General features: G+C 42.9%; 2 protein-coding genes and 1 long non-coding RNA gene across 8 annotated transcripts in view; 2 read left to right on the forward strand and 1 right to left on the reverse strand.

Moving 5' to 3' along the window:
• PHF6 (PHD finger protein 6) overlaps positions 1-6,802 on the forward strand; it is a 23,126-nt gene extending 16,324 nt beyond the window's left edge. For 2 of the 3 annotated variants that reach the window (XM_072334077.1, XM_072334079.1), the window contains exons 8-11: positions 690-794; positions 1,476-1,609; positions 2,206-2,335; positions 2,634-6,802. In XM_072334077.1, coding sequence (XP_072190178.1) covers positions 690-794; positions 1,476-1,609; positions 2,206-2,335 — 369 coding nt within the window. In that variant the 3' untranslated portion in view covers positions 2,634-6,802. The remainder of the gene's footprint in view (positions 1-689; positions 795-1,475; positions 1,610-2,205; positions 2,336-2,633) is intronic. The other variant, XM_072334078.1, reaches the window with a different exon arrangement.
• LOC140250945 (uncharacterized) lies at positions 3,468-14,830 on the reverse strand. 4 transcript variants are annotated; one of them, XR_011903338.1, is made up of 4 exons: positions 14,590-14,830; positions 12,701-12,821; positions 11,691-11,865; positions 3,468-3,595 (listed from the first exon to the last, which is right to left on the reverse strand). It is a non-coding gene; the product is annotated as an uncharacterized lncRNA (long non-coding RNA). The 4 variants fall into 4 exon arrangements; XR_011903335.1 differs by having other exon boundaries at positions 14,277-14,830; XR_011903337.1 differs by lacking the exon at positions 14,590-14,830 and adding an exon at positions 13,818-13,957.
• Positions 13,962-21,355, forward strand: part of HPRT1 (hypoxanthine phosphoribosyltransferase 1) — a 15,282-nt gene continuing 7,888 nt past the window's right edge. Inside the window, exons 1-3 of the mRNA XM_072334080.1 lie at positions 13,962-14,100; positions 15,355-15,461; positions 16,843-17,026. Coding sequence (XP_072190181.1) covers positions 14,074-14,100; positions 15,355-15,461; positions 16,843-17,026 — 318 coding nt within the window. The 5' untranslated portion in view covers positions 13,962-14,073. The remainder of the gene's footprint in view (positions 14,101-15,354; positions 15,462-16,842; positions 17,027-21,355) is intronic.

Below are 21,355 nucleotides of genomic sequence, written 5' to 3' on the forward strand. Positions count from 1 at the left end.
TGCTCTGCAAATGTCTAAATGCATACGTAGCACCTTTACTCCACAGGCATTCAGGAAGAATCAATGAACTTGATTCATTTTCTGACCAGTGGATCCAGGCTGTGTGACTCAAGTAGGGAGTGAGCCGTGGAAGTTCTAGAAAATTCATGCCTTTATAGATGATTGCGTTTGGAAAACTGTCATCTTGAAGAGAATCTGCTAATTTCAGTGCACTTGAGCAAATAGCGCTGCCTTTCACATAATCAGTTCTGTGAATGAAGTAGTGCTTTGTAGAACGGCCTCAGCAGTTTCTATTGTACTTCAAAGTGTATAAATAGTCCAGGCAATCCAATTATTAGTGGTCTCCCTATAGCTGGCCTAACTAAACAGAGAGCTGGCATTCACCGGCAGTCTTGGGAAGGGAACAGAATACTCCTAGAGGGTTCGCTGATACAGTAATTAATGACACTTCTTGTTTATTGCTTTATATTATCATCATTTTTTGTCTACTCCTTTTACTTTTAAAATACATCTCTCTGAAGTAGCAGATGTAATTAAAGCAGTCAGGTGGATATATCAGACAGAGCCATGCTAATGGTTTTTAGCCTGAGATAACTAACTGCAGAACGTCCCCCTTCTGTGACTCACGCACATAATTTTTTAGTCACGTTTGGTGACCTGAGAATATTTTGGACTTATTTGTTTTACAGTTGTTTTCTTCTGGCACTGTCCAGCTAACAACAACATCAAGGGCAGAGTTTGGTGATTTTGATATCAAAACTGTACTTCAAGAAATCAAGAGAGGAAAAAGAATGGTGCGTATCTACAGCATGTAGAGAATATATTCCTAATTCTACTGAGGTATATACAGGTCTGCCTACTTCCTTTTGTGAAACAAGCTTTTCCATTTACTTCTTAATACGATATTTAAATGTACTGTTTCCTTTGGCGTAGCTACCCAGATAGGAATCAGCTTTATAATGAGTGGTGGTTGGGCATGTGCTACTCAGAGAATCCGTTATTGCAGTGACTTCTTTCCACCTGATTTGATGTTTTAATATGAGAATGTGTTAAGACCTCAGGAATGGGATTGTTGGCAAAATGTCACATTATATTTTATTAAAATTACAGGTTTTCTTTAAAGTGTTAAGAACTTTGCAGGGAAAAAAAAGAGGGAAAGCAACACCTGGTAATAGTGTATCAAAAAACTAACTTCATTGGTAATAAAATAATACTTGGAAATGCAGCAATACTGCCATAAAGTTGCGTGTGGCAGGTTTCAGTGTAACAGAAAGGTCAATCTGAGTGTTCGTGTTCTTAGTATGTTTGTCCTACAATGTCTTCGACTCCAACTTTATTGGAAGGATGACGTGCCAGAGAAATTACCGTGTTCCAAAGTAGTTGCTGTACACAGGAGGAACACTAAACTGAATGTAAACTGAATGATTAGTGATGGGAAGGCTGAGCAATGCCATTCTTTTCTTTTTCCTAAACAGAAATGCACGCTTTGCAGCCAGCCTGGTGCTACTATTGGGTGTGAAATCAAAGCCTGCATAAAAACGTACCATTACCACTGTGGAGTAGAAGACAAAGCTAAATACATCGAGAATATGTCACGAGGAATTTATAAGTAAGGACCTGTGTAAATCTTGACTTTATAATGCGATTGAAGATGTGGCATGGCCTTTCTTCTGCCAAACCTGACATCAGATGTGTTATTTTTATGTTATTAAGTAACTATGCAAAGTATTTCAATTAGTCTGCTGAATTCAAGTTTCTGTAGTGCTGCAGCAATGTACAAATTGAGAAAAAAACAATGATTTGACTTAAGATATTTTCCTCCTTAATTAATCGACTAATTCTGTTATGGATGCCGCGGATAATCTATGATACAGTTTCTCCATGTGGATATGTTTTGTAGTTTCATTTGGGCCTTATTTGGATCTCCTGACTTCCATTACTTCCTTGCTGCTGTGCTTGAGTTTCTAATGCCCACAAGAGGGCATTCTGTGAGCAGTGCAGCAGCAGGTTTTGACCATGGGAACTGATTCAAGTTGGTTAGTCTTTTCCACAGCCTTGTTTTCTTCCTGTTTAACCGATTCTTGGCTGAAAAACGTTAAACGAGTTACCAATTTTCTCGTAATACCTCTCAAAACTAATTGAGAGGAGAGCGTCTTTGATGGGTATTTTCAGTAAAAATCCTCACTGTTTCTTTCATTGTGCCAGACTCTATTGTAAAAACCATAGTGGAAATGATGAAAGAGATGAAGAGGATGAAGAAAGAGAAAGCAAAAGCCGTGGGAAATCAGGCAGTGACCATAATGACATTCCTCAGCAGCAGCTCAATGGAAACTAGGTATGGAAGTTACTCCTGACAGATCTGTTACAGAGACTGAAAGGCGATATACATTTAATGTAGTTTATTGCAGTGAAGTATTTAAATCTAGTGTATGCAGATCAGTATTTTTTATTGACATCCCATAGAAAAAAAATGGGGAGGATTTGTTGTTTTTTTTAAATCCAGCTGACTTTGTAACAGTATAAGAAGGGAGGCCCTCATTTCTATTGCTAAATATAGATGTGATATCAGAGCTGCTAAATGCTTTTCTGTAATGATTTTAAATTTACCATTCTTTTCATCATTTTTTAAACAGGTTCAAGGGACAGAGTTATAGAACTGGGAATGGCTAAGACATCATAACTACTAATTCTCTTAAATTGTTTTCTAAAAACCAGAAAAGGGTTAGTAACTTTTTACTACCCAGCTCTGTTAGAAATTTCATTGAACTGCCTGAAACGTTCATGTGTGTGAGCCTTCAGTAAGTGGCAGAGTTTTACATGTCAATATTATGTAGTTTGTAGTCTGCAGTGTCTGGAAAAAAAAAAAACACAAAAAAAAACAAAAAAAAATGAAACACTATATAAATGATATGTAATATGTACAGTGTCAAAAGTTAAGGCAGACATTGAAATGAAGCGAGATCTATATTTCTGGACTGAATAAAAACCTTAAGATTTGGAATGTGTAAGTCGTTTAGTGGATTCATGCAAAGAGGGAAGGTCTTAGCTAGTTTAATTAACAACATGGACAAAAAATTGGTGGTGGCAACAAGCTGGTACTTTGTGACTTTTGCATTTTCTTCATATACAAGTTCCGGAGGCTATACATGGGAAAGCCGCTCTCTGTTTTTGCTTGCAAAGCACACAGTAGAAAAGGACTCAGCGTACATCGAAGCACGCTTGAACATTTCAGGTTGTTCCTGTTGTGATTGCTCATTCCGCCCAGCATTGATTGCGGGAGACTTACTTGAGCAGCTGTTGGTTCTGAGCTGTGAGCTTTAGAACTCATGCCAAAGGGCTGTAGTTCATTCTTTCCCCAAGGACCCACCTCTTTCTGTGTCTCTGATTTACAAAGAACACTTCATTAAGTGTGATTAAAACCTTACTATATAAATGCTTGGACTCTGAAGCCCAGTTTTGTTTTTTCCTTCAGAGAGTTACAACTCTTAACTCACTATGGAATTTAGCCACCATATCTGACATCCATACCTCAAGTGTTCTGCGCTGTGTGGAACACTTCACGTTTAGCCCAGAATATGCATAGAGGTCCCATATTCTGTAAGAAGAATGAGAAAACAACCTTTATTATTATTTTTTTTTTGCTAGATTGGTATTTATTTTTTAACCTTATGACCACTATGTGAGAAACTGCTTATCATCCTTACTGTTTTGGTGACTCATTTTTTTTTCTTTTCCTCTACTTTCTGTCAAGTCAACAATCACACCATGGAATTCCTCTTTCTGGATGTTGATGTTCCTTTAGGGAACAATCAGATCTAAGTTATACCAAACCTAACAGATCAGTCCTCTTGACTGCTCTCAGAATACCTTGTCGTTTCTAATGGCTCCAAGCTTCTTCAATTAGTCTGTTAAAGTACATTCTCAGACTGACTTAAATAAAACCAAAAAGCTGAATCTAGTCCACATGTTTGTCTGTTGCTATCACACCACATTGTTTAGGGTTCTGACTTGTTTCACTCTGAACTCCCTACAAAACTCTTAGGTTTGAAAGAAGGAAACAAGCAAAATACACTGATTTGACTATAAACTGCTACAATTCTTCGGTGATTGGTATTGCAAAAACAGTTCATTTTGTAACATGAGTTTCTGTAGCATTTTTTACTTGTATTTTTAAATAATATACCGTGTGTCATTGTCTTCTTATGCATTCCCTTAATGTCTTGAGGGACTCAATTACTGTATATTAGACTTTCTAACATTTTACCTGTTAGAATTCATTCAATTCTGTTTGCTTTCCTGGAGAATAATACAGTTTTGGAAAGAAATATTGCTGTGTACAGAAGAATACTCAGTTACCGCTCTAAACATGATGCCATTGATCATTTTTATTTTGTATTTGTAACTTTCAGAATTAAAAGCGTGACTTGAATTGCAGTGACAGATCAATTATTGAAATTGTCTACCAAGGTGTTTTGTTTCTTTGAGAATACAAACAGTTTTTCAGCCACTCAGTCTTAGAATGCAAAATAACGTCCTTCAGCATTTGAATTACTTCCAGATTTGTGCCTCAGCCGTGGCCCTCCCATGAAATAAAGGCACTTTGTTTGCATCTACTGTATTTTTAACTAGGGTTGGATGACAGGTGCATGGGGGTAGGTCTGCCAGCATACGGATTGTACTTGAGACTGAGCTCATATCGCGTCCGTTGCTTACTATAATATTCAGTCCAGTAATTCATCTGTTGTGAAATAAATTTCCCCATTCCATGCCTCTGAGAACCAGAACAGCACTTTACCTTCGGGTAGCAGAGAAGCGGCTGGTTACCTGTTACCTCCTTGTGCTGAGATGGCCTGACTAAATCGTCATTAATCCAGAAATCATGAAAATAATGTCAAAAGCAAAAATCTTTTCTCTTTTACAAACCTCAAATTTGTCATAACTGACTTTGACTTATGTATGCTGGGTAAAAGTGCCTTACAGTGTAAAAAATTGTATTTATATGTTCCCAAGTAGCATTACCTGCTGGGGAGTAATTATGTTGTGGTGTTAATATTTAGAAGAAATGTACCTCAGCAGTGTATTTACTGTACATCTCTTATGTCTTTAATTAATTGTAGTTTTTAAAGCATGACAATGTATGATAGTATACAACATTTACATCTTTTTTTTTTTTTCTTTCTTTTTTTTTTAAGACAAGATACTGCCATTACTGTCTCTTTCTGTGTATTTTAGCTTGGAATTTCAGACAGTCTGTCTGAGGGGTTTTTTGTTTGTTTGTTTTGGTAAAGTAATGTAATCTTTGCAAGCATATATTGGAGAATATTCTGGAGCATCTACTGCCTTCCCAGAAATGTTAGAAGTAATGGAAGTGCTCTATAGGTGGAATAGGTATGTTTAAACTAGCTAGGTAAATTAATGCAATCTGTTTGTTAATGAGATGGGATTTGGTTGGTTTTTTGTTTTGTTGTTGTTGGTTTTTTTATAGGCACCTTCTGTTTTCATCTCACAATCAGAACTCTTGAATTTAGCAAAACTTGTCTTACAAAACTGGTTTCACTTTGATTTTTTATTTTTATTTTTTGGCCTTTGGGCATTTCTTTTGCTCACGAGAGTAATCAAGAGTAATGTGTGCTGTTAAAGTCTCCTGGAATCCTCTGGAATGGAGGTTTCTCCCCAACTCACTGTATCTCTATATTAACAGATCTGCGATCGTGCTATACCAAGAAAGGACTGTACCAAGGAAGGACAGGCATCAGAAGGGTATTGTTCAAATTACTTGAGGATACAGCTGGTGTAATGCCAAAGTCCCAAGGCATGATCAAACACCATAGCAGTAAGCTGTGATATTACTCCATTTCAAAGAAGGGCAAAAGGATGGTTCAGTACCAGCATCTGTGCAGCTAACTAGGATGAAACAGATTAGGTGATCTAAAGCTCTGCTTATTCAGCAGGTGTTGATCCACAGGAGGTTCTGTGATAAAGCTCTAGTAGGAGTTACACCAGATTATTGCTGCCCTCCAGGAGTTAAGTCCATCTCCTACACTCCACAAAGCCTGATCTTAAGGTACAAAGAGCTGTGCTGATCTGAAATGATATATTCATTATACTGAACTGGCTCTAAATGTCTGGTATTTAGCGTACAAGAAATGGAATACAGAGGAAGAGGGCTTGCTTCTTATTGCTGCCTGTATGAGGTATAACTGTTGACTGAAGCAGAGTGAAAGATGAAGTTGTGATAATGTATTTGAAATACCAGATTTATCTGCCAGATGATAATCAGTACATTCCAAAAATACTAATATGCTGAATCAGATTGACAAGAAAATGAATCCCCATTAGATGAAATTAATCTGAATAGGACTGAAAGTACATTGTATTAAATAGTAGCCCTTCTTCCTTGTCACAAGGAAAAGATTCCACTGTATTAGTGATGGAGATTTAAAAAAACACAACACGGCTCTTGATTTATGTACTTTTTGAAGCCAACTTCATATATGCATATGTATGCACATTCATTAGTCAGCAGTGACATCTCAACCCTTAAAGGATCCTGGAGAACTGTTTCTTGTCAAAAAGCACTCAGGTTAGCATAACATTTGCAGCTTTTGCTCTAGCATACATTAGGTGTAAAGACAAGGAATGTGTAAAAGGGGGTAAATGCATTCCTATCTACGATGTTATGTATATTTTGTTCCTGTTATATTGGCTTTACTTCCAAAGTTGTAGTTTGCAGTATTAGTTTCTTTTTATTGGTATCCTTGCATATATATATATATATTCAATAAATGAGTTATGAATTTCATATTTGCATGTCTGTCCTTTTTCTGGAAGACCATCACTTCAGAACTGACATTTTAATGCATTAGAAGCAGTATTTCCTATTGAGGATACAGGCCCATAAAATCGTGCAAGAAGAGAAGTGAGAAGACATCCCTGTGGTATGCAGCTTAGTGGTAACTGCGTCTTTGTGTACTGTTCTCAGCTTTGCATAATGGGCAGCCTTCTTTGTATTCACTGCTTGTTAGTATTATAAAGTGGCTGACTCACTAAAGGTTCCCATTCTCACCTTTCAGGGACTTTCTGAAGGTCTGTAACATACGGATAGACTAAGACACCAAGAGACTGCAGAATGTAATAGAATTACATTGTACAAGACCAGATAAACTCAGGATGCACGTTGGAATCATAAATGTAGTGTTAACTATTAAAACAAAAAGATTGCTTGGAAGGTGCTGGCTTTGTCCAAATACTCTCATTCCCTGCTGTGGGAGAGCAATAAAACTCAGTGGTTTTAAAATATCAAGAAATGCAACGGCAAAAACTTGTTTTTTTCTTTAAGAGCTACGTGCTTTTATGCTATCACCTCAAACGAGAAATCAGTTTAATGAATGTAGCAGGTATTTATCGTGATCTGGGGAGTCATGTCCCCAGTCAGCACAGTCATCTTTGTCATGGAAAAGATGCTGTAAGATCACATCAGATTTGATGCTGGGATCAGTTCTACCACGTAGTGCTTGATGTCATGGAAGTAGTTATTGGATACACGTCTATTTCATTTAACGTGTGTTTTTGTTGTTCTTTTTTATTCAGTCAGCTGGGGGATCGGTGAAGGAAGTTGAGGATATTGGTGAGAAGCTGGTCACTGCAATCTTGGTATAATGGTATCCACACAGGAGCAAAAGATTTTCATTATCCTTGTACAGTGTGGTGTTAGGGTAGAGTGGTGAGTACTCGTCCTCTGTCCCCACTTACATGAGCTCTATGTAATGTATGATATGTAAGAGATTTGCAGCATAGGCAAAGTAAGAGTATTTATCTTTATGCCTGGATCATGTATCCCACATGGTAAATTATTTTCAAGCCTTAAAGACAAGGGGGGGATACAGTAAAGTCTCAAGGCTCAGGTTGTGTCTCTGCTTCCACCCTTCTGTACAGAACTCTGAGCCAATAATTTAAACTGGAAAATTGATGGAACAGAGAAACTGCCTGCGGGCCTCTAGAAGAAAGATCAAAATGATTCAGAGTAATGTAGCTCTTCCACATCGACATAACAAACTCTGAAGAAAGGAGAAGCAATAGGTACAGCTTTATTTTAGTTACTTTTGATAAGAAGGAAGGGGATGCGATCTATCTGAGGCCGATTTAAAAGTAAGGCTTTAGAAACCTGTTTGGAAAACATGTACAGTCAAGAGTGTGTTGGATGGGATTCTCTGCGCTTTTGCTCTGACTTGATACTATTTGGTGTTTTCATTAATGATTTGGATGGCATATGCTGATTAAATCATAGGGAACACCTATAGTCTGAGCTAGCAGTATTGAGCTAACTTCTAACTGAGTAGAAGGCCATTACATGTATGGGGAAACTGACCTGCTCTTGTGGAGTGGCCCTTGTCTGCCTGGTTATTATGAGCTTTCCAGCACCACCCAGCAGAAGACATTCCTCCCTCTTTTCCTTCTGATTTCAAGGAGTACTCCAGCACTCCCAAATTCCTAATTGGAAACCTTCAAAATACATTTCTGTTGCATGAAGTGACAACAGTGCTTTATAGAAACGTGTGGGATTACTGCATACAACTCATCGATAACCCTCCGTTGTGTGCACAAGTGCACTGCAGTGAGACTGCAATTGGAGTTACTGGTTGTTTTTATCCAATTATTACACGGTTACGGTGGCAGCAATCTTAAATCCTTATCTGAACTTTTGCCAGAGATGGTCTTCTCATTTAAAATGAGTTCTCTGCTTATTTCTGTTCATTGTCAAATAACATTCAAAGTGAGAAGGGGCCAAATTGGGTTGGTACTGCCCTGTTTTTTGTACTCTGAATACATGTGTGTGTTTTCACATTAGCGGCCAAAGAAAATACTTACTCCTGTTCAAGTCCTATGGAGTCCTGCCTAGCTGTGGAGGGCATTACAGAGTCTAGGGGCAGGAGGAGAAAGAATCATACTCCCTAACCATATACTAAAAATAGGTCAGTGCTCTGTGAACAACTATGCTGAGAACTTCCTCCTGGCATGTAGCCATGCAACTGCTCCACAGTTTGAAGCCTAGATACCTCTCCAAAACAAAACAGAAGCCATTCACTCTTTATTTTTTAACTTCAACTGTGGTTGTTTTTGACTTAAGCCATGGTTAAGCCTGGTGCTGGCAATCCCTGAATTCTCCAAAGTTCAAAGCAGGAAAGGAGACCTTTAATGTAATACTGAAATACTCGGCATACACACGTAAGAAGTGCTTTCCTATAGAGCACACATTGCAGTAGCTACATTGCAAACAGCTCTTAAGCTCTCCAAATTGCTGCTAACTAAACACCCTGAATCCTGACCTGACAACGTGAAATTTGAAAGTCAGTGCCTTAAATTAGATTAGCTTAAAAAGAATAAACCTCTTCTACACAGGACTCTGTAGGCAGTTGGACTGAATAATAGATGTGATTCATTCAGGTCTTGAAGCCTATGAGTTTTTTGGTTTCATCATATATTCCAGAGATTTATTAGTGCCAGTGTTTTGCACAAAAATAAACTACATCGTGTCCTTCTGTATGTTTTGACTGTGAAGACTGAAGTTTCACTTCAAATATCAAGCCTTCTTCTAGATAAGCTTGAAAATGCTTCAGGTTTAGTTCTTTCCCTAGCAGGTTCAGATTGTTGCAACTGCTTGTTCATCTTGGGATCCAAAAATTCGTTTATTTCCCATTTTAAGTATAAGCTGAGCTCTTAAGGCAACTGTTGCGCTGAACTGTCTGACTTTGCGTGACTCAAGAGGACTTGCAGCGGGGTGAGGAGTCATGGTGGGCAGTCACTCCTGGTCTGGCACGCACTTCACATCTCTGCTTCCCTTACAGTCTGCTCAGAAGTGATTGCTGAGGTACTTGAATGACTACCACGACCTGCATGGGAGGCAGCAGCCTTTGCATGTGAGCTCTGCCACCTGATGCCTAGTCTGTATTGAGACAGTGCCAGCTGATTTGCAAGCCTCAGCGATACAGCCTTCTGTCAGCAGGTTATCTGATTGGATTGCTGCCTTGTCTCCTGCTGGCCTTCCTTATTTCTTCTCCCCTTTTACTCAGGGAGTGTCTAACAACACAGCTAGTCCTCTGCAGCCACTTAGAAACGTTTTGTGGGGGCTGCAAGTAGATCCTACACTTAGGTATGTACTGAGAGAGATGAACCTGTTCATTCCTTAGAAAGCAACTGAACAACGTGAGGAATCCCACATCTCCCCTTCCCTATTCCTGACAGCAAGACCTCCTGCCAGCACCAATTGCCTCTTTGGTGTCACCCTGCCTCCCCCTCTGACTAACACCAAAGCTACAATACAAACAAGCTCCCAGTGCATCGTAGACACAGAATAAAAGTGCTGAAGGTAACATGCCCTGCTACCAGCATGGTGAAAAAGTACCTCTCAGCAATGCTGTCTGCATAGTGAAGGGAATAATCTGGTTCTCATAACAGGCCTTCATCCTGCTTTGCTTTTGCAGGGACTGGGGATCTCAGGTGGCTGCTTCAGCATGATGCGTACAGCAAAAGGAGGTGGGCTGAGGGAAGGTCAGCCTGGGCTGTGTAGTATCCTTATGTGCAGAGGTTTGGGTGACTCATACCAGTGTGGAACTCCTCAGGTGGCAACAGGGATGCTGCATGCTTGCAGCAAATTGTCACATCCCCAAAGGCTGATGGGCAGCCAGCACAGTGCTGCTCTTTGTTAAAACAAATCCCTGTTTTTCTACCTTTTGCTGTTTGGAAAGTCAGCAATTTTTCTGGTCATATTGCTTTGTGAGTCAATCTGAGCTTGAAAAAAGCTGCTTCAAACCTAAAGAAAAATATCTTCCTGGTAGTTACATTGCTGAAACTTGAACCTTTGTGTCAGGACAGGTTCCAAGGAAAACAGCGTCTTTTGGGCAGGGCTCTAGATTTAAGGTGTGCTTTCCTCCCCATCCTTGCCACACCCCATAGGTATCCCATGCCTGGAGAGCAAGTTTTCTGGAGAGCAGGGTGAGGAGAAAGTTCAGACCTGTGCTGCTGGGAGGGTGCTGGGTGTCCCATGTGCTCTGTCATGGAGGTGGGACTTGGGCTACTCAAAGCCTCTGATGCCCCTAAGGGCATGGGCCACTGGGACAGGGTCATGCTTCAGGTCAGGCAGCAATAAGCCCATGCCAGCTCATCAGCAAATGCTGTGCTGCTTTGCCAGAGGAATCTGCTCGTGCTTGGTTTCTGCCATAAGATAATCCTTGTTGAAGTTTCTGCAGGCCCCTGGGCTAGCTGGATCTTGGCAGCACACTGGCACTCAGTAAATCCCTTTGGGCAGGATTTCCACATGTCTGTAGGTGTGTGCAGTGCCTAGAGCAGCTTCTTCACTGTGTTGTGACAGACACTGTCCTGTGTCTGCCTGAGTGTTTCTGTGCTGAACCAGAACCACCTAATTCCTAATGAATGGCTGTGTGCAAATGAAGGTTGGTAAATGCCATGCATGTCAGCTTAGAGTGTGATATTGACTGCACTCAGTGCTTCTGAGGATGGCTGACATTTAGTGAGTGTTCTGTAGTACCTGTGTCAGTGACCATCCCTTGCACTATTGAATAAAGAGCAAAATCTCTGTAATTTCTCCAAAAACTCCCACAAAGAGCATGAAAGCATTTTTTGCTAAGAAACTTCCAGTACCTAAGATCTACCTGAAAAAGGAAGTTACCTACAGCTCCAGAGGTCAGAGGTTTTGCTTGTTTCCATTTTGGCTAAGTACGCTGTAGTTTATTAGCTGAGCAGGGAGATAGATCTTGGTAGAGCGATCCAGTCTTGAAACAAGTAGGCAGATACACACTGCTTTCCAAAATCCATGAAGCCTCTCAGATTCATTTTGATGACTAATTCCTGCAAAAGTCAACAAGACCGAGAACAGGAATATCATTATTTAAGGTGGTATTTTGCAACAAAATAAATACCTTTTCTAGACAGGGTACGTCTCTCTTTTTAATGTTGTTTTGGTACATCTGGCTTCCTCTCCCACTTGAAACATTAGGCTGGAAAAAGAACGCTGTGCTGTTGAAATCAGTGGTCAAAGTAGAGAGATTTCTCCGCAGGCTAAATTCCCATTCTCGTGAATGCTATGTAACATTAATGAGATAGTCCTTTCTGATTTTCCACTTGATTAAAACTGCCCGTGTTTATCTCAGGATCAGTTTAGCATGCCTTGAATTCTTCATGTTTGTTCATTCTGGCTGCACAGACAAATTTTGGGTCAAAAGGGAGTCCCTCAGCTGTTAATCTGTTGAAAAAAATCATTCTGCTCTTTGCTTTTTTAGGAGGCCTCTCTTCTGCAAAGACACAGAGAAATTACACTGATTCCTTCTGAGTCACCCAGCAGCAATGGCAAAGCTGGGAGAACAAAATGGGGGGGGAAGAGAGGACTGATGAATGGGCGGCAATCTGAAGATCAGCCTTTAAGTGCATATTTCAAGTGCAAGTGTTTCCCAAAAATGAATACTCAGTTATTTTCTTTGGGTATCCAACCACGAGGGGAGAATGTGATTTCACCAAGCCAGGCTTTAATAAATGAGTTAATGAAGTTAAACACAGCTGCCAGTCACACAGGCTGTGATTTGCCAGGCAAAATCTGAGCACTAAGATATTCCTGGCTGGCAACACAGGATAAAATAATTACGCAATTGGGAATTGAGACAAAACATTATTTGTTAAATTATCTCACCTTCCAGAGCAATCACAGCGTTGGCTCTTCAGCCTTTCGCATCATCTAGACAGAAAGCATGCAGCTTCCAGATACTTCCAAATCCCTTCTCTTCACCCTGCCCTGGAAACATTGACAGCTCCTGTATGAACAAACACACACAAGAAAAACCCTGGTCATCTACTAAATCTGTTGCTGATCTCAGCTAACCGACTTCCTGTAATATCAGCAAATATTTCTGCTTTTGTCAATCTCTGCTTCCCTCCATAACGGGGTGCCAGCAGGATCAGGAATGCTTTGAATCTAGAAATGTGCTGGTTGGCAGGAAGAACAAAGAACGTGCTCACCCAGAAGGGCAAAAAAGGGTTTGATGCTCTTTGAGAAATGGCACAGAACTCGTGCCAACAGCTTTTGCATGCAATCAGAAAGATGCTGTTGGACGTTCCTTATAATAGCTGACATTAATATCTTAGATAACCAAAATCAAAGCAGACCCGGAAACACTCCTGTGGTTTCATAGCCTTTGGACAGATAGTGCCCAGTAATGTCAGGATCTCCGTGAACTCATCAGGCCAGCTGCTGTTTTTCCCAGCCGTCTGGAAATAGGCCAGCTATGGCATGGATCTGATAGCAGTGAGCTGCCGGCCATGTTTCATCCTGCTCCTCTAGGCAACTTGATAAAGGCTTCTTCCTCCCACAGCAGAGCTCACCCACCCAAACCGTAGCTGAACACCTGTGTGCAACACTGCTGCACTTGCTCGGGGTGATGCTCGATGCTGAGATTTGCTTAATTGGGGCGTTTTGTACAAAGGACCGCCAGCAGTAATGCTAGGACTGCTTGGTTTACATCTCGATGTACATCTGGAAGCAGCTCATCCCCATCAACACACGGAGACGTAGAGATGTATTTAACAGGAAACCTCTCACATCCACTCAGCGCAGGGAGGTGACGGGGGCGCATTTCTCAGTAGGAGAGTGACAAAGCACAAGCACGGTCAGGTAGGACCATCATTACTCGGTAAGAGCACCGGCGACCGTTCCCGCAGATGGGAGCGACCCGCACCACGGCAGCGCTCGGCCTGCCCTCCTGCACCGTCGCTGCAGAGGAGAAAACCCCGCCATAGACGCAGCTGATTACCGGGAGCCCGAGCCCTGAGAGCGGCCCTGGGCAGCTCCGAGGGCGGAGAGCGCTTATCGCGAACTCCCTGCCGACCGGCGGCAACGCTGAGGCGGGGGCGGGCGGCTCCGGGCCAGGCCGCGCGGCGGGCAGCACGGCGCGCCGCCATGTTGAGGGCGGGGAGCGCGGGGGCGGCGCCGGGGCCGCCGCGGGGCGCAGCGCCTCTGTCCGCTCCTCGCTGCCGCTCAGCAGCCTGCCCGGCGGGCCGCGCCGCTCCATGGCGACCCACAGCCCCTGCATCGTGGTGAGTGCGGGCCCGCAACGGGGAAAGCGGCGCTTCCTCCGCCGCCGCGTCTCCGGGCCCCGGCGCGCGGAGCGGGAGCCTCGGGCCGGGCGGAGAGCGAGCGCGGGGGCTGCGGAGCGGGGGGGGGGTCTCGGCGGGCCTCGGCTCCACGCGCGGGGCGGGCGGCGCGGAGTCACCTTGAGCAGCTCGGCCTGACGGCGCTGCCCGCGGGAACGGGCCGGGCCCCGCGTCGGGCCGCCCGCGGGAGCGGCGACGTCTTCCGGAGGGCTCCGCGCAGCGCCGCGCTCGCTGCAGCTTCAGCAATTGCCCTGAAATAACTTCCTTTCGTACGGACCGGCGCCGCTTCCCATTCCTGTCGCTTTGCCTCGCGCTGAGGTAACGCCGCGGCCGCGCGAGCCCCGTGAGGCGCGGTGGGCGCTGGCGGCACCCGGCCCTGCAGGAGGGAACATCGGAGAGCCTCGGCTTCGTTGTATGTGTGAGAGCCGTCACCTGCGGGGCCGAAAAGCGGAGTAGTTGCACAACACGCCGTCGCTGTCCAGTTGCAGCTGGCTTAAAGTTCAGGGAAAGTCGTGCTCGGTGCCGCTCTGCTGATATGGCCCCAACCGCAGCAGTGGGTGTATAGTCATATACATGCGATAATCCCTCGTCCTAATTAATATACACGTGCCCGCGTTGCAGGCTGTGTCGTGCAGGGAACGTGCCCACGTGGAACAAAGCTCTGAAGTAGAGCTTGGATTTCTGGTTCAGGGTCTCAGAGCGCTGTGATTCCCAGCCCCTGTTTTACTCCATTCCCACAATCATTGCCCACCCACAGCCGGCTGTGAGCTCCGCTGCCATGTGCATCTGGAAGGTGCCCACCTTCTGAGGCCTCCCTGCTTAGTTGCCAATGCAGGTTTTGCATTGCACCGCTAAAACCAAAGGTGTCAAAAAGCTGCTTGGTTGGGTTTGTTTTTTCCAATGAAATAAGGTCAGTCAGGATGTGGTACTTTGATTTTTCTGCTCCCCAGTGCTGGAGAAGTTGTTAGGGCTTAAATAACACTCTCCCCACATTGTGCTGAGTGTTGCAGTGTTTCAGGCAACTCCTACAAGCTGATGCTTTCTGCTGTGTTCACCGTGACTAATGCTTCTGTAGGGGAAAAAAGAGTCAGGTGTTCCCAATGAGCGTAACGTGTTGGATAAAGGAATAGATCTGCACTTTCTCACTGCTGGCTTTCTATAAGTCTTGGTAGAAACCTCACCTGATTTCCATTTCAGATTGGCGATGATGAACAAGGTTACGACCTGGACTTGTTCTGCATACCGAAACATTATGCAGATGATCTGGAGAAAGTCTATATTCCTCACGGGCTCATCATGGACAGGTTTGTTTGCCTTCAGACACTGCACTGATTCCACGGCACTGCCACCGATAGCTTGCTGCCCGGTGACTGTCTAAATAGGTTACATTTAATTAGAGACTAAGTAGTATGTGTGTTAACTAACCGTTTCTTGTTTGGCTTCTAAGAGTTTGTGCTTCTGCAGTTGCTATTGTTTGGAAATTTGTCCTAATGCTCACAAGAAATGAGGTGCTATACAGCAACCTGCCACGTCTTTGCGGAGTTCCTTTGATGTTTTACCTTCATAAAACCTAATGAGAACACATTACCTGTTGTGCCACTTCAATCTGCAGCAATTAGAGTCTCTTGAACTTCCCTAGGATGTTAACTACCATAAATTCTTAATCACACCATCGTAGACTTCGCTGTGTTGGTGTGGTAGATAAGCAATATCCAGTTTCCCCTGCTTGCTGGGGGGTCCAGCCTTGTCACCTGTGGTTGCTGAAATCTGCGGTGTGTTCTGTCTCATGTGGTCAGGAATGGGTCCATAAGCCCGCAAGGCATTGTTTTGTTTCCCTCTGTGTTGCTGGCCTAGTTCCTGTTATCAGAACGAGCAGCAAATTCAGAGCGGTTCTGAGTAGATCTCTGAGAGGTCTCATGAATAGCAATACTTCGTGATAGTGCACAGTGCTGTTCAATTAAATTCTCCTATAAAACGTGGTTTTATTTTATTAAAATAGTACATGCTGTAATAACTTTTCCTATATACGGCCTTCCATTGCAAAGATTGGACCAAGCGCACGTCGTTGAGTAATAATGTGTAATTTATAGTGGTAGGCATTCCCTGAGTAACCTGCTGCTGCTCTGTAAGTGCTTACCACGCTTTCTAAGAGAAACTGCAATACAGATTTAGAAGCAACGATTGCAGGAAAGCAGTGCAGTGTTCTCTTGCCCTGCCTTCTTGTTGTTGTGTTTTGCAGTCAGGATGAATTTGCAGCTTGGCAAAACATAAAGCTGTCCTTTACAGTTGGAGAGTTTTTTCGCTCCTTGTTCCGTGAGGGCTGCTGTCTGTATTGATTTATTTTGCTCTTTGCATGGAAGGTGAACAGCTGTTTGAAAGCGGAGAGCACCTTTATGTGGCTTATCTGCTGGTGAAACAGTTTCAGAGTGTTAAGATTTGCTTTGGCTGAGCGTGAAGTATGAAAACAGAGGAGCTTGGCAGCGTTACTGTTTGATTAACCTTGAAAAGCAAAACTGAGTTGGCCAGCAGCGTGTAAAAGTGGCTGAAGTGGTAGGCAAATATTTCTAAGCAAAATCCATTTCTGAGTTTGCGTGCATTTGCTGCTGTTGTTTGCAAGACAAAATGCTGCAAAGATAAGCAAATTAAATGTGTTGTGACAGCTAACCCTTGTGTTTTTTTGTATAGGACAGAGAGACTGGCACGTGAAATCATGAAGGGCATGGGAGGACACCACATTGTAGCCCTCTGTGTGCTCAAGGGCGGCTATAAATTTTTTGCTGATTTGTTAGACTACATCAAAGCACTGAACAGAAACAGCGACAAATCAATCCCCATGACTGTGGACTTCATTAGGTTGAAGAGTTACTGTGTAAGTATATCTGCAGTGCTCTGCCGTTCTTATATAAGCTAACTTCCAGTTAACAATGCAGATGGTTTAGTATTATCACTAAATATTGTGAAAACTTTGCCTAGATGTGCTCATGTCACACAAAAAAATAAGAGAAGAGGGGGAAAAAAAGTAGTCTTAAGTTAACATGTTCTTTGTTTATCTTATATAATCTGTTTTCTTTTAGTCTTTACATCCTTAGTGCAGCAGAGTCCTCACTCAGAGCTAAGAGACCTTCTCTGTGTCCTTTATACATTCAAGAATTCCCGCTCTTCTCTTCCTTATCTCTAATGCTGTGAGCAATACAGAGGATTGTCCTGCAAATACCGTGACAAAAGAATAATTCCAGAACAGTTGTTGTGGCTCAGACATCATTCACTGGATTGAAAGATGGGAAAACTACAAGAATGGTTGTAACCGAGTTCCCTGAGTTCCCTACGTCGTCTTTTGTTTGGCTCAACTGAACAGTGAACAAATTAATTGCGCTTGGCCTTAAGGAAATACTGGATTCCTACATGTAGATTTATGTTTAGTGGCCACGGATATGGTGCAACCTTTTAGTAACGTGTGCAGGTTGCATTGGCTTCATGATCTCTAAGGCCTTTTTCAGCCTGAGCAAATCAGTGGTTCTGTTTAACTCCGTAGGTAAATGGAGCGTGAGGTAATGGGTATTCTTTTGATAGAGGAAGTATGAGATTTTGTTGTGCAGATCAGAGGAAGAAGCGGATGTATGTACTGTCTGTTTGCTGACTTAGCAGCTGAGTCTTGTGTTTTCTTGATAGCGTTTGTGGGTATTTTTGAGGTCATCCACCTGTAGTGTGGAAACAGTTACACTTTGTCAGATTCACTTTGTGCTGTCAAAAAAAAGTTGTTTCTGAAGTTATGCTGTCACTTCTGTGTCTCAGCACCCTTATATTCAAGTCAGGAGCGTGAGCTGTTGTCACAGCCATAGGGCAGTGCTTGCTTGAGTTGTAAAAACAGAGGTTGCTAAATTAGAATCTCAGCGTCATCATTCATCTCATTAAACCATCCCCACACAGCTGGGAAGCTCACTGTGTGGGGCAGCAGCTGCTTGGTGTTTCCTCTCTGCTCCTTGCAGAAGCTTCTGGCTCCCTCTGCCTGCCTTACACAGCCACCATGTGCTCACACATCACCTGTCAGCAAGCTGGATGTTCCTATTGCAGGGCAACACTGAGCAGGATAGGAAATAACAACTGCCACCTTTGTTGGCAAGGAAATCTCTACCTTTCTTCAAGGGACGCATCCAGTAACTTATTTGATGTATTTAAAAACAACATGAAGACCGCACCACCCTTCTGCTCTCTCTACTTTCCAAGTATCTTGGAACAAACTGTTAGAAAAACATTGTGAAGCACCTGGAAAAAATAACTGTGTTGAAAAGCAAGTCCTGTTCCCCAGTGAGCGCTCTGTGTTCAGCTTTGTGTGTTGGGCAGTGCTTTGATGCTGCTGCTTTTGTTTGTTGTCACCCATAACGATGGCGCCTTGATTCTGATCAGGAAATAAGCAGTAAAATAAGTAATGGAAACTATAAGCTTTTGTTTTTGTTTTGGTTTTTTGGTAGCAGGAAGGCTTAAATGAAGAGAAAGGAGAGAAATGTGCCCAGAAAGCTATCTAAGCAGAATGTTTTGCTCGAGGTGTTGGCTTTAACGTTTTGGTTTTGTCAGCCAGTTCTATAGAGGAAAGTTTTCTTGTTCTAAGGAGGAGCTGCAGTGACCTGATGCCTCCCCAGGGTGGTATTTATGAGCATTTCATTTCTGTTGACTCTTTAAGGTGGTTATTAATATCCAGACTCACGTTCTTTAGGTTGCGCAGCTTGGTAGACTGGGTGAGACTGTCCTAACAGGAACGTGTGTGTCGCTGATGGATCAGGTTTTCCATTATTAATAATCCTGCAGTACAAGATTGGCTCCATAGTTTCTATTCATGCTTTACTAAATGGAGGACTTGGCATTCTTAGGGATGAGAAAACCATCACAAACCATAGCAGGCAGCTGGAAGTGGAGCTCTCCTGTGATTGCCTTTGGGTGCAATTGCTTGGTCGTGCTGCCTGCCTTGCCAGGCGGGGTGCAAGATGTTAAAAATACCACGATTGCTCAAAGCAGTCCAACTTGTATCACGGTTCTAAAATTGATGCTATTGATGTGCTATTGTTATTTGAAACCCATCATTTAATACTTGCAAGCTTAAGGGTTATTTGTTTCATAAGCAAAATTCATGGTGTGACTGCACCCAGAAATAATTCTCAAAGAATATGGAGATAATCATGCTGTGATTAACCATCGCTTCTGACTCCTGCTTTCAAAGTGCTTACAAATGGATTGTAATGATCTGGCGAGCTGCTAAGAAGTGGGGAGACAGTGTAAGTGATCAGAACCGGATCTCTGTATTCCCTACAAGCAGCTTATTTTGTTTGTGTTATAGAAACATGGCATTTCACCAGCCTCCTGCACTTGGAGGTGGGCAGAAGTCACTGATGTGCAGCCAGGAAGGGCAGCCAGAAGTCAGCAGGTGTGCTGCACGTCACTGGGCAATGTGGGGCTTTTTGGTGGAGCACGACAGTGGTGTGGTAGAATCTTGTTGGGCTGATGGAGGCAGTGCTCTGAATGGTCTTGTGCTACCCAGGCCTCATAGCAAATAGCGTAGGGAACGTCAGTGCTTTTGTAAAAGGTGATCTTTGAGCCACTGGTCAGGAGTTAGGATCTTGCAGTGCAATATTGTTTTTCGTTTTCCAGTAATGACAATGAAGAGGCAGCGAAAACAGATTTAACCAGCAAATCTCTTCTGTGCTAAGCCACAGAGCATTAAAGTCTTAACCAGTACTGAAATCAGAAATAATAGGCCTGAAGATAATTAAAACATTGCTTAATTATTAAACAAAGTTCTTTCCAGTGGAAAGCTGGTTAGAACCAGCATTGGAAATTCGTTAACCTTTTTTTATCCTTTAATTGCTCTGGAGCTCAGTGCCTGTGTAGGAATGCAGGTAAATATGTCACCGATGATTTGTTTTGTGTTTTCAAGTAGCGATTTGTATGGCTTCTGGTGGGGAAGAGAAGAAAAGTTGCTGTTAATCAGCTTGTTCTCTGCTGATCTTAAACTTGAATATGCATAATCCAGAGGTTTACAGTGTTGTGTGGTGTTCTCCTTTGATTGTAGTGCGTTGCTTTGAAATCAGAGGGATGACCAGGAAACTCATCTTAATGTGTATGCTGAGTGCTGGGCTGTCATCTGTGCCTGTCACTCTAATGGAACAAATATCTGCAGCATCTTTCTGCATCATTCTTTCATAAGGAACGATGCTTCCATGGAACGACGATCAACACTGTGTTAGTGGAGGAATAGATAAGAGAGAATCCTGCAGCATAAACAAGGAAGAGCTGAAAGAAGCTGTCACTTAAGACAACTGTAAGATGGGATGAAGGCAGGAGCTGCCCCTCAGCATAATGCATGCAGTGCTTCACTGAGCTGTGTTCTTCTGGTTTGTCTAAGCCGTGTCTCAGGCAGCCAGCTGCGCTGTGCGTATCCGCTGGGACAGTTTGGGCATCCTGTTGTTGGACTATTTCAACACAGTGCTATTTTTGTTGTTCAGTTTGGTTCTCTTCTGCTGCGATGGAAGAGCTGGAACAGCTGAATATTTTCATCACATGGAGCGGTATAACTCTAACAGCTGTTGTCTTTAAAACATACGGCTAAAGCTGTAAAGATGCTTTTTCTAATAGTTGGCTTGTGGGTGGGGATTTTCAGTATTGTGCCGTAGGAATGGTAACACAGGAAGTATCTCCAGGTTTAACCATCTGCTTTTACATCCCTCAAGCTGTCAGCAGTTCGTTATCCAAGAGCACTGACATCACTGCCCAAAGGATTTCAATGCATTTTCTCTTTACCGTAATCCCACATAATGCATACCCAGTGTCTGTGTCTGCCTACATCATTTGGTTCCCCCTTTTATTTTCTTTGTGATAACACTTTTAGGTTCCCTCAGCAAGCAAACACCTGCCCTTGTCTGTCTGTGAAAGCAGGAGGTTGTGTGTGGCCACCTCTTTCCTTTTCCCCTCTCCATCCTATTGCTGTTTCTGGTTTTAGGGAAGGAACTGAACATGCAGCAAGCTTAGGCTTTGAGACAGGGCAGCAGCAGAAGAAAGGCTTTATTTCTAAAGGGAAGATACGTAGTAAGCAGCAATGAGAAGAGAGTTCGATAAGAGATATTAACTTTCAGTTCAAATGGTTTAACTGTGGCATAGTGGCATCGCCAGTAAGTAGCACAGCAATGAGGATATTGCATCTGATGGGAGC

Source organism: Excalfactoria chinensis, chromosome 4 (genome assembly GCF_039878825.1).
Source record: "Excalfactoria chinensis isolate bCotChi1 chromosome 4, bCotChi1.hap2, whole genome shotgun sequence".
NCBI classification, from domain to species: Eukaryota; Metazoa; Chordata; class Aves; order Galliformes; family Phasianidae; genus Excalfactoria; species Excalfactoria chinensis.